General features: G+C 43.0%; 1 protein-coding gene across 3 annotated transcripts in view; it reads right to left on the reverse strand.

Annotated features, from left to right (window-relative positions):
* sez6b (seizure related 6 homolog b) overlaps nucleotides 1-12,158 on the reverse strand; it is a 240,620-nt gene that overhangs the window by 41,136 nt on the left and 187,326 nt on the right. For all 3 annotated transcript variants that reach the window (XM_085244805.1, XM_085244804.1, XM_085244803.1), the window contains one exon: nucleotides 589-774. In XM_085244805.1, coding sequence (XP_085100931.1) covers nucleotides 589-774 — 186 coding nt within the window. The remainder of the gene's footprint in view (nucleotides 1-588; nucleotides 775-12,158) is intronic.

A 12,158-nucleotide genomic window follows, 5' to 3' on the forward strand; every position in this document is an offset into this window, starting at 1 on the left:
ATGTATGTATGTTCCTGTATGCTATCCCACCCACTCGAAACGCATATGCAATACTTCTATTAATTACTTTCTCTGACTAACTTAGACTGAGACTTGGGGCGATCGTGGCTCAAAGAGTTGGCAGCTTGTCTTGTTGCCGGTTCGAGCCCCGGCTCGGACAGTCTCGGTCGTTGTGTTCTTGGGCAAGACACTTCACCTACCGCCTACTGGTGATGACCAGAGGGGCCGATGGTGCGATATGGCAGCCTCGCCTCTGTCAGTCTGTCCCAGGGCAGCTGTGGCTACAACTGTAGCTGCCTCCACCAGTGTGTGAATGAATGAATGAATGAATGAATAGTGGAATTGTAAAGCGCTTTGAGGGGTCCCGAAAAGCACTATATAAATGCATTATTATTATTGATACAATTAAATGTAAATAGAATGCATAAAAACAATAATTTTGCACTTTTGTTAATGTGTAAATGCTATGAAATACTTATAAAAAAAACCTTTGTAACTAAAATATTGCCTGTATAATTAATTAGGTTATGTGTATAATTTCCGTCTTCAGCTGTGGCTAGTCGAAGAGTTTCGTCTGGGAAACGTTACCTAGGCACTTTGGTTCCTTCCCACTCCAGTAGGGTGTGCTAGAATTGCGGCAGGTCAACACAGAGGAACCTTGCAGCTTGTAGCCCGTCAAACAGGAGAAGAAAGCCTGCCCTCCAGAGTGGAGACTGCTCACTGATACATCACCATAGAGAGGCTGCTTGGGGAAGACACAGCTCAACATGAAGGCTGGAGAGAAAGAGGTGAAAGAGTCAGGGAAGCAGAGAGACAGCGGAAAATACACAAAAGGAGACTGAAATTAAGGTGTAAAATGTGAAATTTCAGCAAGACATGACATTTAGTTTCAGAAATTTAGACTAGTGTTTCCTGACAGTGGTGCAAGCATTATAAAAGAATCTGCTCCAAAGCCACCATTAATCTCTAACCTATAACACATAACCCACTTAACACCTTTCAAAACGTTTTCACACCCTCAGTTATATGGTCTTGGTTTTGTTTGTTTTTTTGTCTCTGCAATAATACAGATAAAACCACAAATATTAGACAACCCCTATCAGCAAGCACTTGAGCAAATGTGGGAGGGAAAAACTCCCTTTAAACAGGAAGAAATTTCGGGCAAAATCAGCCTCAGGGAGGAGCAGCCATCTGGGCTAGGGCGAGGGGAGGGAGAGAGGTCAGGAGACATGTTGTGGAGGCGAGCCAGAGATTAATAATAACTCATAATTAAATGCAGAGATGGATAAACACATGGTGAGTGACAAGGGGTGAGAGAAGGAGAAATGCTGAGCATATCATGGGAAGCCCCCAACACACTACGTTTACTGCAGCATAACTAAGAGGGGATTCATGGTCACCTGATCGAGTCCTAACTTTAAGTTTTGTCAGAAAGGAAAGTTTTAAGTCTAATCTTAAAAGTTCAGAGAGAGTCAGTCTCCCAAATCGAAGCAGGATCTGGTTCCACAGAAGAGAGGCCTGAAAGCTGAAGCCTCTCCCACATGTTCTACATTTAATTACTCTAAGTAACCCAGCAGTCTGAGAGCGAAGTGCTCTATTTGGGTTTTTTGTGTCTATGAGGTCTTTATAATAAGATGGGGCCTGATAATTCAAATAATTGTATATAAGGATATGGGAGAATGTTTGTTTGAGAGGATGTTTTTGGAAGAATCTGCTCTCTCTTGCTACAGCATTTTGGTAAATGGCCTGCATTCGTATAGCACTTTACTTATTTATTTTGGATGAACTGAAGGCTTTTCCGGAAGCTTTTAGGGCAACCAGACAATAATGAATTATAATAATCCAGACTAGAAATAGTGAATGAATGAACTAGTTTTTCAGCATCACTCTGAGACAGGATATTTTTAATTTTAGAGATGTTGCACAAATGCAAGAAAGTAGTTTTCCATATTTGTTTAATATGCACACTGAAGGACATGTCCTAGTCAGTCGCTGGAGGCCAAGGTAATGCAGTCCAGAGTGATTATCTGGTTAGACGTCATATTTCTAATATTTTTAGGGCCAAGTATGATTAACTCAGTTTTATCTGAATTTAGAAGCTGAAAATTTGAGGTCATCATGAAAAGAGAAAGGTGGCTATCATCTACACAGTGGCGATACTGCATAGGGGAAGCATAAAGAAGAATCCCCATTAACATGACAGATGTCATTCAAACCATGCGGAGCAGTACCTTTAATACCTACGACATGCTGTAATCTTCCTAATAAAAGTTTACGGTCAACATTGATGAATGCTGAGGTCAAGAAGGACAAGCACTGCGACGAGTCCACTGTCAGCGGCCACAAGAAGATAAGAAAAACAATAAGCAAACTTACACTAATGTGAGGCAAATGTCCAGATATCTGACTAACAACTGAGAATTGTTTTTAAAGTGGGTGTTTTGGTTAAGCTGCTACATTTTCTCAAACACTTCTTTAAGCAATATACAATCAGATTTGTTTATAGCAGCAGCATTCTCTTACTGAAACCCCATAATAACTCATTTGCATTTCAGTTAGCTTGCTGACTGAAATTCTTGAACTATGTTCAAATATTCACATTATACTTGTCTGCATAGATTCTCATGCTGTAAAAAAGTTGCGAAAAGCTGATGAAAGCTGATTTTGTGCAAGTAAAAAGAGAAGAAAAACCCCACTGGCGCTAACTTCCTATCTTTTCAATTATTCCACTGGTATAAACAGAGGTAAATAAACCCGAAATAGTACAAAACAATGAAACACTACAGTGCCGTATCCTCCTGTGACTCCCACCCACTAGAACCTTGTGCTGGCATTTACATTAATTTCTACAAAGAACTATCACATCATTGCAAAATGCTCGGAAACATGTCCAGAGTGCCTCTCAGGTGACCAGTGAACTAACAAGTTTCTTTATAGCCCACTGACTTGTCTTCCTACAGCCTCCTGGAATTCATCCAAACATATAAATAATATACTACTGCTAAAGATTCTGATCCATCTTACTGTAATTGTGCTAGTTTTATTGTTACCCCTCGATGGCATAGAGTAGCTCTGTTATTGATTCTGCCTGTTGAGAGCAGCACTGTGCCTCAGGTGAGGAAATATGTAGGGAGATTAAATAGGCCAATAAATGACAACCTATAACCCCAGCTGCTTCTAGTACTCTGTTAGTGCAGAGGGATGTTGCCCAGCTCTATAGTGGCTCACAAAAATAGAAATGAGTGCTGCATTGGTCTTTATAGTATTTCTTGTTTGAGCTAAAACGCAGCTGCTTAAGTCGTGTCCTCTCACTCCCTGAGCTGGTCATTAGCATGGTCAGCTGTAGCTGTTAAAACCTAGGCCAACCAAAAAACTAAAGAACTGAAAGGCTCGTGGGAGATGAGAAAAGAGATAAAGGAGCCATCATGGTAGCACTGTGGCATCATAACACTGGTGTTAGCAGGGAGCTTTCACAGAGACAAATTGTCCCCGAGGCTGCTATGTGCTACATCATTTTGCTGTGTCTTTCCAGAATTTATGGCCATTTATCATGTTTTGACTTTAATGAAACTTTACTGATATGCTCAGCTTTTATTTTTCTTTCATGTAAAATGTAGCAGATCTACATGGGGATGAATGGTAAAATAAAAGATGAAAGTGCAGTGGCAATGTAAAAATAGTTCAGCCCTGGACTGGCTAGAAGCCAAATATGTACAACTGCTGTGAAAAAATGTTAGCCTCTGCTGTATCTAATCAGGCCTTATGGCCACAGTGTAGATCACGAGAGAAGAGCAATAATTTCAGATGTTTAATGTTCCACTGTAGCAAGCGAATGTAAATTGAATTCATTTATTTTGAGCTTCTGATATGGCTTTGATGTGAAATGACCCAGCTCAGCTCAAACTTAGTCTCTAATCTCATTTGCTCCCTCAGAGGATTTATTTCTGCTGACCATTGCCCTCATATTACTGGAAGGAGATGACAAGCTCTACAAAGATTAATGTATGTTGCAGCTCTTTTTCTGGCTTTGCTATGGAATAGCTAGGCTACAGATACAGAGTCGGTGGGCATTGCTATTCAATAATAATGGAAACTGGCAGTTATTCTCTACACATTATTTCAAGCAAACAAAACACAGTTAGCAACATCCAAATTGTGTCGTATTTCACAAGGCCAACCATTAAGCCTTAATCTGGATATCAAAAAACAAAACAAAAAAGAAAACACCAGAATCACTTTGATTAATTCAGATGTCCAGAAAAACAAATCTTGCAGTGGTGTGGTGTTTTGGTGGTGTGGCATAAGAGCCACTTCTGGCAATGAATATGCAGGAGTACTAGAGCTTAAAGCCAAATATAATATAAACTAGGTTGGACTGATGCATCTTTCTCTATTTTTAGAATAACCACAATTACCTCTGTCTGTTAACTATAATATCTAAAACTAAAGTTCCTTATGTATTGGTCATTTGCACTTAGTGGCCACCCAGTTAGGCTTCAGTGTTCAAACACGTCATTAAAGAAATAATCTCAGCTGATATAGCAAATTCAGTTTATTTCTTTATTTTAATCAATTTTGGCAATTATTTACCTATCCCATCATTGTGTGAGTAATTTGATCAGATTCAGTAAGAAGGACTAGAGGTTACAGTCCCTGATAATGCATTGCTTTAGATGGAGAGACTCTTGACGGATGGCTGTTATGAGGAAAGGCAGCCCAGAAACTTTGTCAGCAGCACGCACCATTGTGTGCCTCAACTTTCGGTCTTTTACCCAGGCTAATCTGCCATTTTCCTTCCTTGGTTAGGTTTAGGGATTCGAGATCTGATCTGGATTATCATTTTAAAATTTGGGACACATCGTCAGTAGTGGACCTTTGATTCATCGGGTGTTTCGGCCGTTATCACTAGACACCCTCATCCAAGGAGGCCCTGCCAGGGTTGATCAGGCCCTGGAGTGTGCCACTGGTTTATGTTAACTTGTTATTTCTCTTCTTCTTTCTTCTGTTTAGTTTCCTACAGTTTATTTTCTATCTATTCACTGCAACTGAGAAATAATACTTACCTCTTTACCATTAATGGAGCCTAAATTCTTCAAAGGGATAGAAAAGGTGATAGAGAGAAGTAAGACAAAAGGGACAAGATAGGAGAGAGGAGAGCCAGACGGGGGGCGCCCGGTCGTACGCAAGTTTTTGGGAGTTAGACTAAAGGACGAGGTCTGGTCGCAAAGTTGTTGTTACGATCTCTGTGGGAAAAATTGGCCTCTGATCCAAGTCCACTTGCATCTGCCAATCCCTGGCAACCTTCAGCGGGCCCAAGTCTGGGGTTGAGGGGATTGTCCTCGGCTTGTCTCCTTCCCGGACAAATGTTGATGAAAACTGACGCTCCTCTTGGTTCATGAAAGGTTGAGTGATGATGGATTTTCTTTTGCACTCAACTTTCTCGGCTAGACACCCGGGAACCTGGTTGTGTCTCCATGTCTATCTGCCCTGAGTACGGCTAGTCCTACAACCAACCAAGATGTGCTTGAGTGTTGCTGGGACTGTACACAGGGGGTAGGATGGGTCCTTTCCAAACCACAGCTGCAGATTTATTGGGGAAGGTAGCAGATTTTATGTCGCTCGGATGATGAAACTTAGTCTATTAGACTCCATGCTGCAGATTTCACTCCATGAGAGTTTCCTATTTTCCACACTCTATTGTGTCATGCTGTCTCCCAACAGCATGACACAATGAAGGAATCACAAACATTTTTCTTTCTAGATGCACTTTATACAAACATTAGCACAAAATGCAAAGCTCATTGAGAATCACATTGTATATTTTGTGAAAAGTTTATTTCCCAAAACAATGGATTCAATGTGAATCTAAAGCAGCAGGCACTGTTCTGTTTGTATTAGCAGTAACTTAATCCCTCATTTTTCTGACTGTGTTTCCCGGACACTTTCCATTTTGACAAGTAGACTAAAAAGGCTGGTTCTAATATAATGCCTTCTTTGCTTACATACCTTGCTGTATTCATCCACTCACAATAGCACTTTTCTTCTATGTCTAAGTCTTCTATATAACATTCACACTTCAATGAACTCATCACTTCAGTCCCTTGCCCGAGGATACCTTGGCATCCAGACTGGAACAGACAAGGATCGAGTCACAAATGTTAATTAATTAATAGCTAACTGTTACTGCCAAAATACTTTCTCAAAATTTACACTCAGTAGCAACTGTGAAATCGGTAAATGGACTGGCATACATTGGTTCACCTTGCTAGTGCTTGTAAAACAGCTAACTGATCATCTGCAGAGGACTGGTTTATTTGAAGAGTTTCAGTTTGCTGGATGCTGGATTTTTCATGCAGGGCCAAATAAGAAAGGTCAAAGGCAGGAACACAGCTGGAGGCACTGGATTTCAAAAGCATGACCTCTTTTTCTTTCATTAAAATTAAGATAATAGATTTAGATTTACTATTAGCCAAATGTGAATATAGATAAATGTTGTTAGCAGTCTGTGTCAGTTTTAACATAAAAGACTGGATGTTAAGACCTCTTACCCTCTCACCAATGTAATGAGAGGTAAGCCAAGGGTACTTCAATTTCTTTCGATCTCACCTTTCTCGACAATAAGGGTATTTATTTGTTCTGTTCTGCCCTGACATCAACCGAAGCTTTGTTGGATAGAGAATCTTGATTACAGCACAAAGTGGCTGGCAACATTAAACAGAGCGGACTATTTGAATATTGGCAAAAGGCAAACCAGTGCAGGATTATGACAGTCATAGAGCAAAAGGCGGGGTACAGCCTGAAGAGGCTGCTAATCTATTCCAGGGCTAGCATATAGAGATAGACATATTCATATCTGTGGTATGAATACAATCACTAGTTAACCTAACTTCATTCATCTTTGTGTATCATCCATCTCTCTGGTTTATTGTAGGGTATTTACCTTATAATATAAAGTGCCTTGGGGCAACGGTTATTGTGATTTGGTGCTATATAAATAAAATTTTACTGAATTTTAATTGAATCTTTGGACTGTGGGAGGAAGCCGAAGTACCTGGAGAGAACACGCTAACCCCATTCAGAAAGGCCCCAGACTTGATTTGAAATACAGGACTGGCATAATTTCTGTCTGATATAAAAAAAAATCGTATCAACAGTGACAAGGAATTTCAATATATTCAAGAAGGAGCCACCAAGAGCTAGTATAAATATATCAGAGCTAGTATAAAACACAAAGACTTTCTTCATAAGTGTTCTAACAGTATTCCAGACATTGTCTGTGCTGTCCTAATTTCACAGAGATCCACTGGGAGAAAAGTCTGTGCCTTGACAGAGAGAGCAGCAGAGAAAAACAAAGAGAAACATGGAGAAGACCTACAGTATCTGCTCTGAGAAAAATCTACAAGAGCTGCTTCCCTCTTTTCTTCACCCTCAAGAGGCGATCAACTATGATAAATAGCCAGCAGGAAGAGTTGATGAAGACACGGAAACACCCACATAGAAATCATACATAAATCAGAGGGCCACAGATGATGCAGGCTGAGCTGAATGGAAAAGAACAAGGGGAGAAACAAATTGCTGGCACACTTGGGTCTAATCCAGGGGTCGGCAACCTGCGGCTCCGGAGACGCATGCGGCTCTTTAGTCCTTATAGTGCGGCTCCGCGTGGTTTGTGAAAATAAATTAGAAGTATTTAGCTTAAGTGTATTTTATTTATGTTAGTTCTTTTTTAACTTGTAGTTCTAAATTGGAAGATGATTGTGATATTGAAATATAAAAATACAATTATATTCTTTAATTTTTTCATCGCTCAAAATAAGCGTTACACTCATGGAAGTCGGTGTACGAAATGCCGTGCATTTATCGAGACTTTCAACTCCAGGTAGGCCAGTTATGGACCTTCGGATCCACATTATGTCAGCAGCTGTTCTCCACCATGAACTGTATTAAAAACAAACACCGCTCACGCCTCACAGATGACAGCTTACAGTCCTGCGTAAAGATGAGGTTCAGGAGCAGAAGTTCCATTGTAAACATATCACGGCAGACCCGACGATGTTTGCATGAAAATGCTTTTCAGCATCTCCTTATTGACCACTTTTTACACACGATTGCTGTATACAGCCGGCTGCAGAGGCGGAGGCAGACATTTGATACACCCGGGGCTTAGCCCTAAAGGGTAGAATGCATGTGGGATTGTGGGGGGGGGGGATGACTGAGTTTTGAAACATGGACATATATATATATATATATAATTCCTATAACAGTGATCAGACAAGAGACAAGAGGATGCAAAGGGGTCTGCATGGGATCCTATGGATATATATATATATATATATATATATATATATATATATATATATATATATATATATATATATATATATATATATACGCCCTGCCCGTGATCAGGTACCCTGCTGGGGTAATAAGCTGGCCAAAGGAGGAGATAGAAGCCACTGACATAAAGACAAGAAAGCTCCTTACCATGCATGGAGGGTTTCACCCCAAGTCCAGCACCCTGAGGCTGTACGCTAAGCGGAAGGAAGGGGGCCGGGGACTGGTGAGTGTCAGCACCACAGTCCAGGATGAGACAAGGAACATCCAAGAATACATTGGGAAGATGGCCCCAACTGACCGAGTGCTCAGTGAATACCTCAGGCAGCAGAAACCCAAGAAAGAGGATGGAGACGAGGAACCATCATGGAAGGACAGGCCCCTGCACGGTATGTACCACCGGCAGATAGAGGAGGTGGCTGATATCCAGAAATCCTACCAGTGGCTGGACAAAGCTGGACTGAAAGACAGCACAGAGGCACTAATCATGGCAGCACAAGAACAAGCTCTGAGCACAAGATCCATAGAGGCTGGGGTCTATCACACCAGGCAAGACCCCAGGTGCAGGCTGTGTAAAGATGCCCCAGAGACAATCCAGCACATAACAGCAGGGTGCAAGATGCTAGCAGGCAAGGCATACATGGAACGCCATAACCAAGTGGCCGGCATAGTGTACAGGAACATCTGTGCTGAGTACAACCTGGAAGTCCCGAGGTCAAAATGGGAGATGCCCCCAAGGGTGGTGGAGAATGACCGAGCTAAGATCCTGTGGGACTTCCAGATACAGACGGACAAAATGGTGGTGGCTAACCAACCGGACATAGTGGTGGTAGACAAACAGAAGAAGACGGCCGTAGTGATCGATGTAGCGGTTCCGAATGACAGCAATATCAGGAAGAAGGAACACGAGAAGCTGGAGAAATACCAAGGGCTCAGAGAAGAGCTCGAGAGGATGTGGAGGGTGAAGGTAACGGTGGTCCCCGTGGTAATCGGAGCACTAGGTGCGGTGACTCCCAAGCTAGGCGAGTGGCTCCAGCAGATCCCGGGAATAACATCGGAGATCTCTGTCCAGAAGAGCGCAGTCCTGGGAACAGCTAAGATACTGCGCAGGACTCTCAAGCTCCCAGGCCTCTGGTAGAGGACCCGAGCTTGAAGGATAAACCGCCCGCAGGGGCGTGCTGGGTGTTTTTTATATATATATATATATATATATATAGTCAGAAGGTAGTCAGAACTGAGGGGATTGAACTACCAGAAGGCAACATTGCAGACATAGAGGACAGTTACAAGTACCTGGGGATCCCGCAGGCCAATGGGAACCATGAAGAGGCCGCTAGAAAGGCTGCAACCACCAAGTACCTGCAGAGGGTCAGGCAAGTCCTGAGGAGTCAGCTGAATGGTAAGAACAAGATCCGGGCCATCAACACGTACGCCCTGCCCGTGATCAGGTACCCTGCTGGGGTAATAGGCTGGCCAAAGGAGGAGATAGAAGCCACTGACATAAAGACAAGAAAGCTCCTTACCATGCATGGAGGGTTTCACCCCAAGTCCAGCACCCTGAGGCTGTACGCTAAGCGGAAGGAAGGGGGCCGGGGACTGGTGAGTGTCAGCACCACAGTCCAGGATGAGACAAGGAACATCCAAGAATACATTGGGAAGATGGCCCCAACTGACCGAGTGCTCAGTGAATACCTCAGGCAGCAGAAACCCAAGAAAGAGGAGGGAGACGAGGAACCATCATGGAAGGACAGGCCCCTGCACGGTATGTACCACCGGCAGATAGAGGAGGTGGCTGATATCCAGAAATCCTACCAGTGGCTGGACAAAGCTGGACTGAAAGACAGCACAGAGGCACTAATCATGGCAGCACAAGAACAAGCTCTGAGTACAAGATCCATAGAGGCTGGGGTCTATCACACCAGGCAAGACCCCAGGTGCAGGCTGTGTAAAGATGCCCCAGAGACAATCCAGCACATAACAGCAGGGTGCAAGATGCTAGCAGGCAAGGCATACATGGAACGCCATAACCAAGTGGCCGGCATAGTGTACAGGAACATCTGTGCCGAGTATAACCTAGAAGTCCCGAGGTCAAAATGGGAGATGCCCCCAAGGGTGGTGGAGAATGACCGAGCTAAGATCCTGTGGGACTTCCAGATACAGACGGACAAAATGGTGGTGGCTAACCAACCGGACATAGTGGTGGTAGACAAACAGAAGAAGACGGCCGTAGTGATCGATGTAGCGGTTCCGAATGACAGCAATATCAGGAAGAAGGAACACGAGAAGCTGGAGAAATACCAAGGGCTCAGAGAAGAGCTCGAGAGGATGTGGAGGGTGAAGGTAACGGTGGTCCCCGTGGTAATCGGAGCACTAGGTGCGGTGACTCCCAAGCTAGGCGAGTGGCTCCAGCAGATCCCGGGAACAACATCGGAGATCTCTGTCCAGAAGAGCGCAGTCCTGGGAACAGCTAAGATACTGCGCAGGACCCTCAAGCTCCCAGGCCTCTGGTAGAGGACCCGAGCTTGAAGGATAAACCGCCCGCAGGGGCATGCTGGGTGTTTTTTATATATATATATATATATATATATATATATATATATATATATATATCCAGAAGAGCGCATATATATATATCCAGAAGAGCTTCTTCCTGATATTGCTGTCATGTAGCGGTTCCGAATGACAGCAATATCAGGAAGAAGGAACACGAGAAGCTGGAGAAATACCAAGGGCTCAGAGAAGAGCTTGAGAGGATGTGGAGGGTGAAGGTAACGGTGGTCCCCGTGGTAATCGGAGCACTAGGTGCGGTGACTCCCAAGCTAGGCGAGTGGCTCCAGCAGATCCCGGGAACAACATCGGAGATCTCTGTCCAGAAGAGCGCAGTCCTGGGAACAGCTAAGATACTGCGCAGGACCCTCAAGCTCCCAGGCCTCTGGTAGAGGACCCGAGCTTGAAGGATAAACCGCCCGCAGGGGCGTGCTGGGTGTTTTTATATATATATATATATATATATATATATATATATATATATATATGTCCATGTTTATACTGGACATATATATATATATATATCGGCTTTAAAACCAAGTTAACGCTGTAAGTACAAACATCACTAATGTCACACAACTTAGTTGTTCACACAAAGCATAAAGGTAAAAAACATTATATACAGTGTTATCTTCATTTTAGATGGCAAAATGTATTTTCAGCTCCCAGAGTTTTCGTTTGCGTGGAAACCGGGTTTAAATGGCTCTTTGGATGTGAAAGGTTGCTGACCCCTGGTCTAATCTATGTCACAGTCATTCCCCCACTGCCTGAGAGTCAGTGAGCCAATCAGGGGGCTTCAAACATAACTGCAACACCCACCCACACACCACCCCTCCAATCTATTTCATTTATGCTCAAAAGGCTGCAGTATGTGGACATGTTACATAGAGATCACTCTGAAGATTGCTTTTCAACTAGCCTAAACTGGTATGGAGTGCTGGATCTTCCACCCAATATTCAGTCACCCAGTTACCAGTTATACAGTTGTTGGCAATTATGCAAAATTACTCCACAAATATAGAGACCTAAGGAAGCAGCGGTTTCTTTCAAATGAAAGAGGTTCATCCTTTTCTAAAGACAAATACGGTTGGCGAATTTAACACATTTAATTGCAGTTATAGTTGATTGTCACTATATGTTCAAAGCCAAAAAAGAAGTCATAACCATGACAACAATGTCAGTCAATGTGTTGGTCACGCACCATGAGCTGGGTGTCAAAAAATGATTTTGTTTGGATTTAAATTCCAGATCAGTGAAATAAAGGCAAATGATCAAAG

The sequence above is a fragment of the Mchenga conophoros genome, linkage group LG14, assembly GCF_057382185.1.
Source record: "Mchenga conophoros isolate Kocher_MC1m ecotype Shallow Benthic linkage group LG14, M_conophoros_male_GT1.1, whole genome shotgun sequence".
In the NCBI taxonomy this organism is placed as follows: Eukaryota; Metazoa; Chordata; class Actinopteri; order Cichliformes; family Cichlidae; genus Mchenga; species Mchenga conophoros.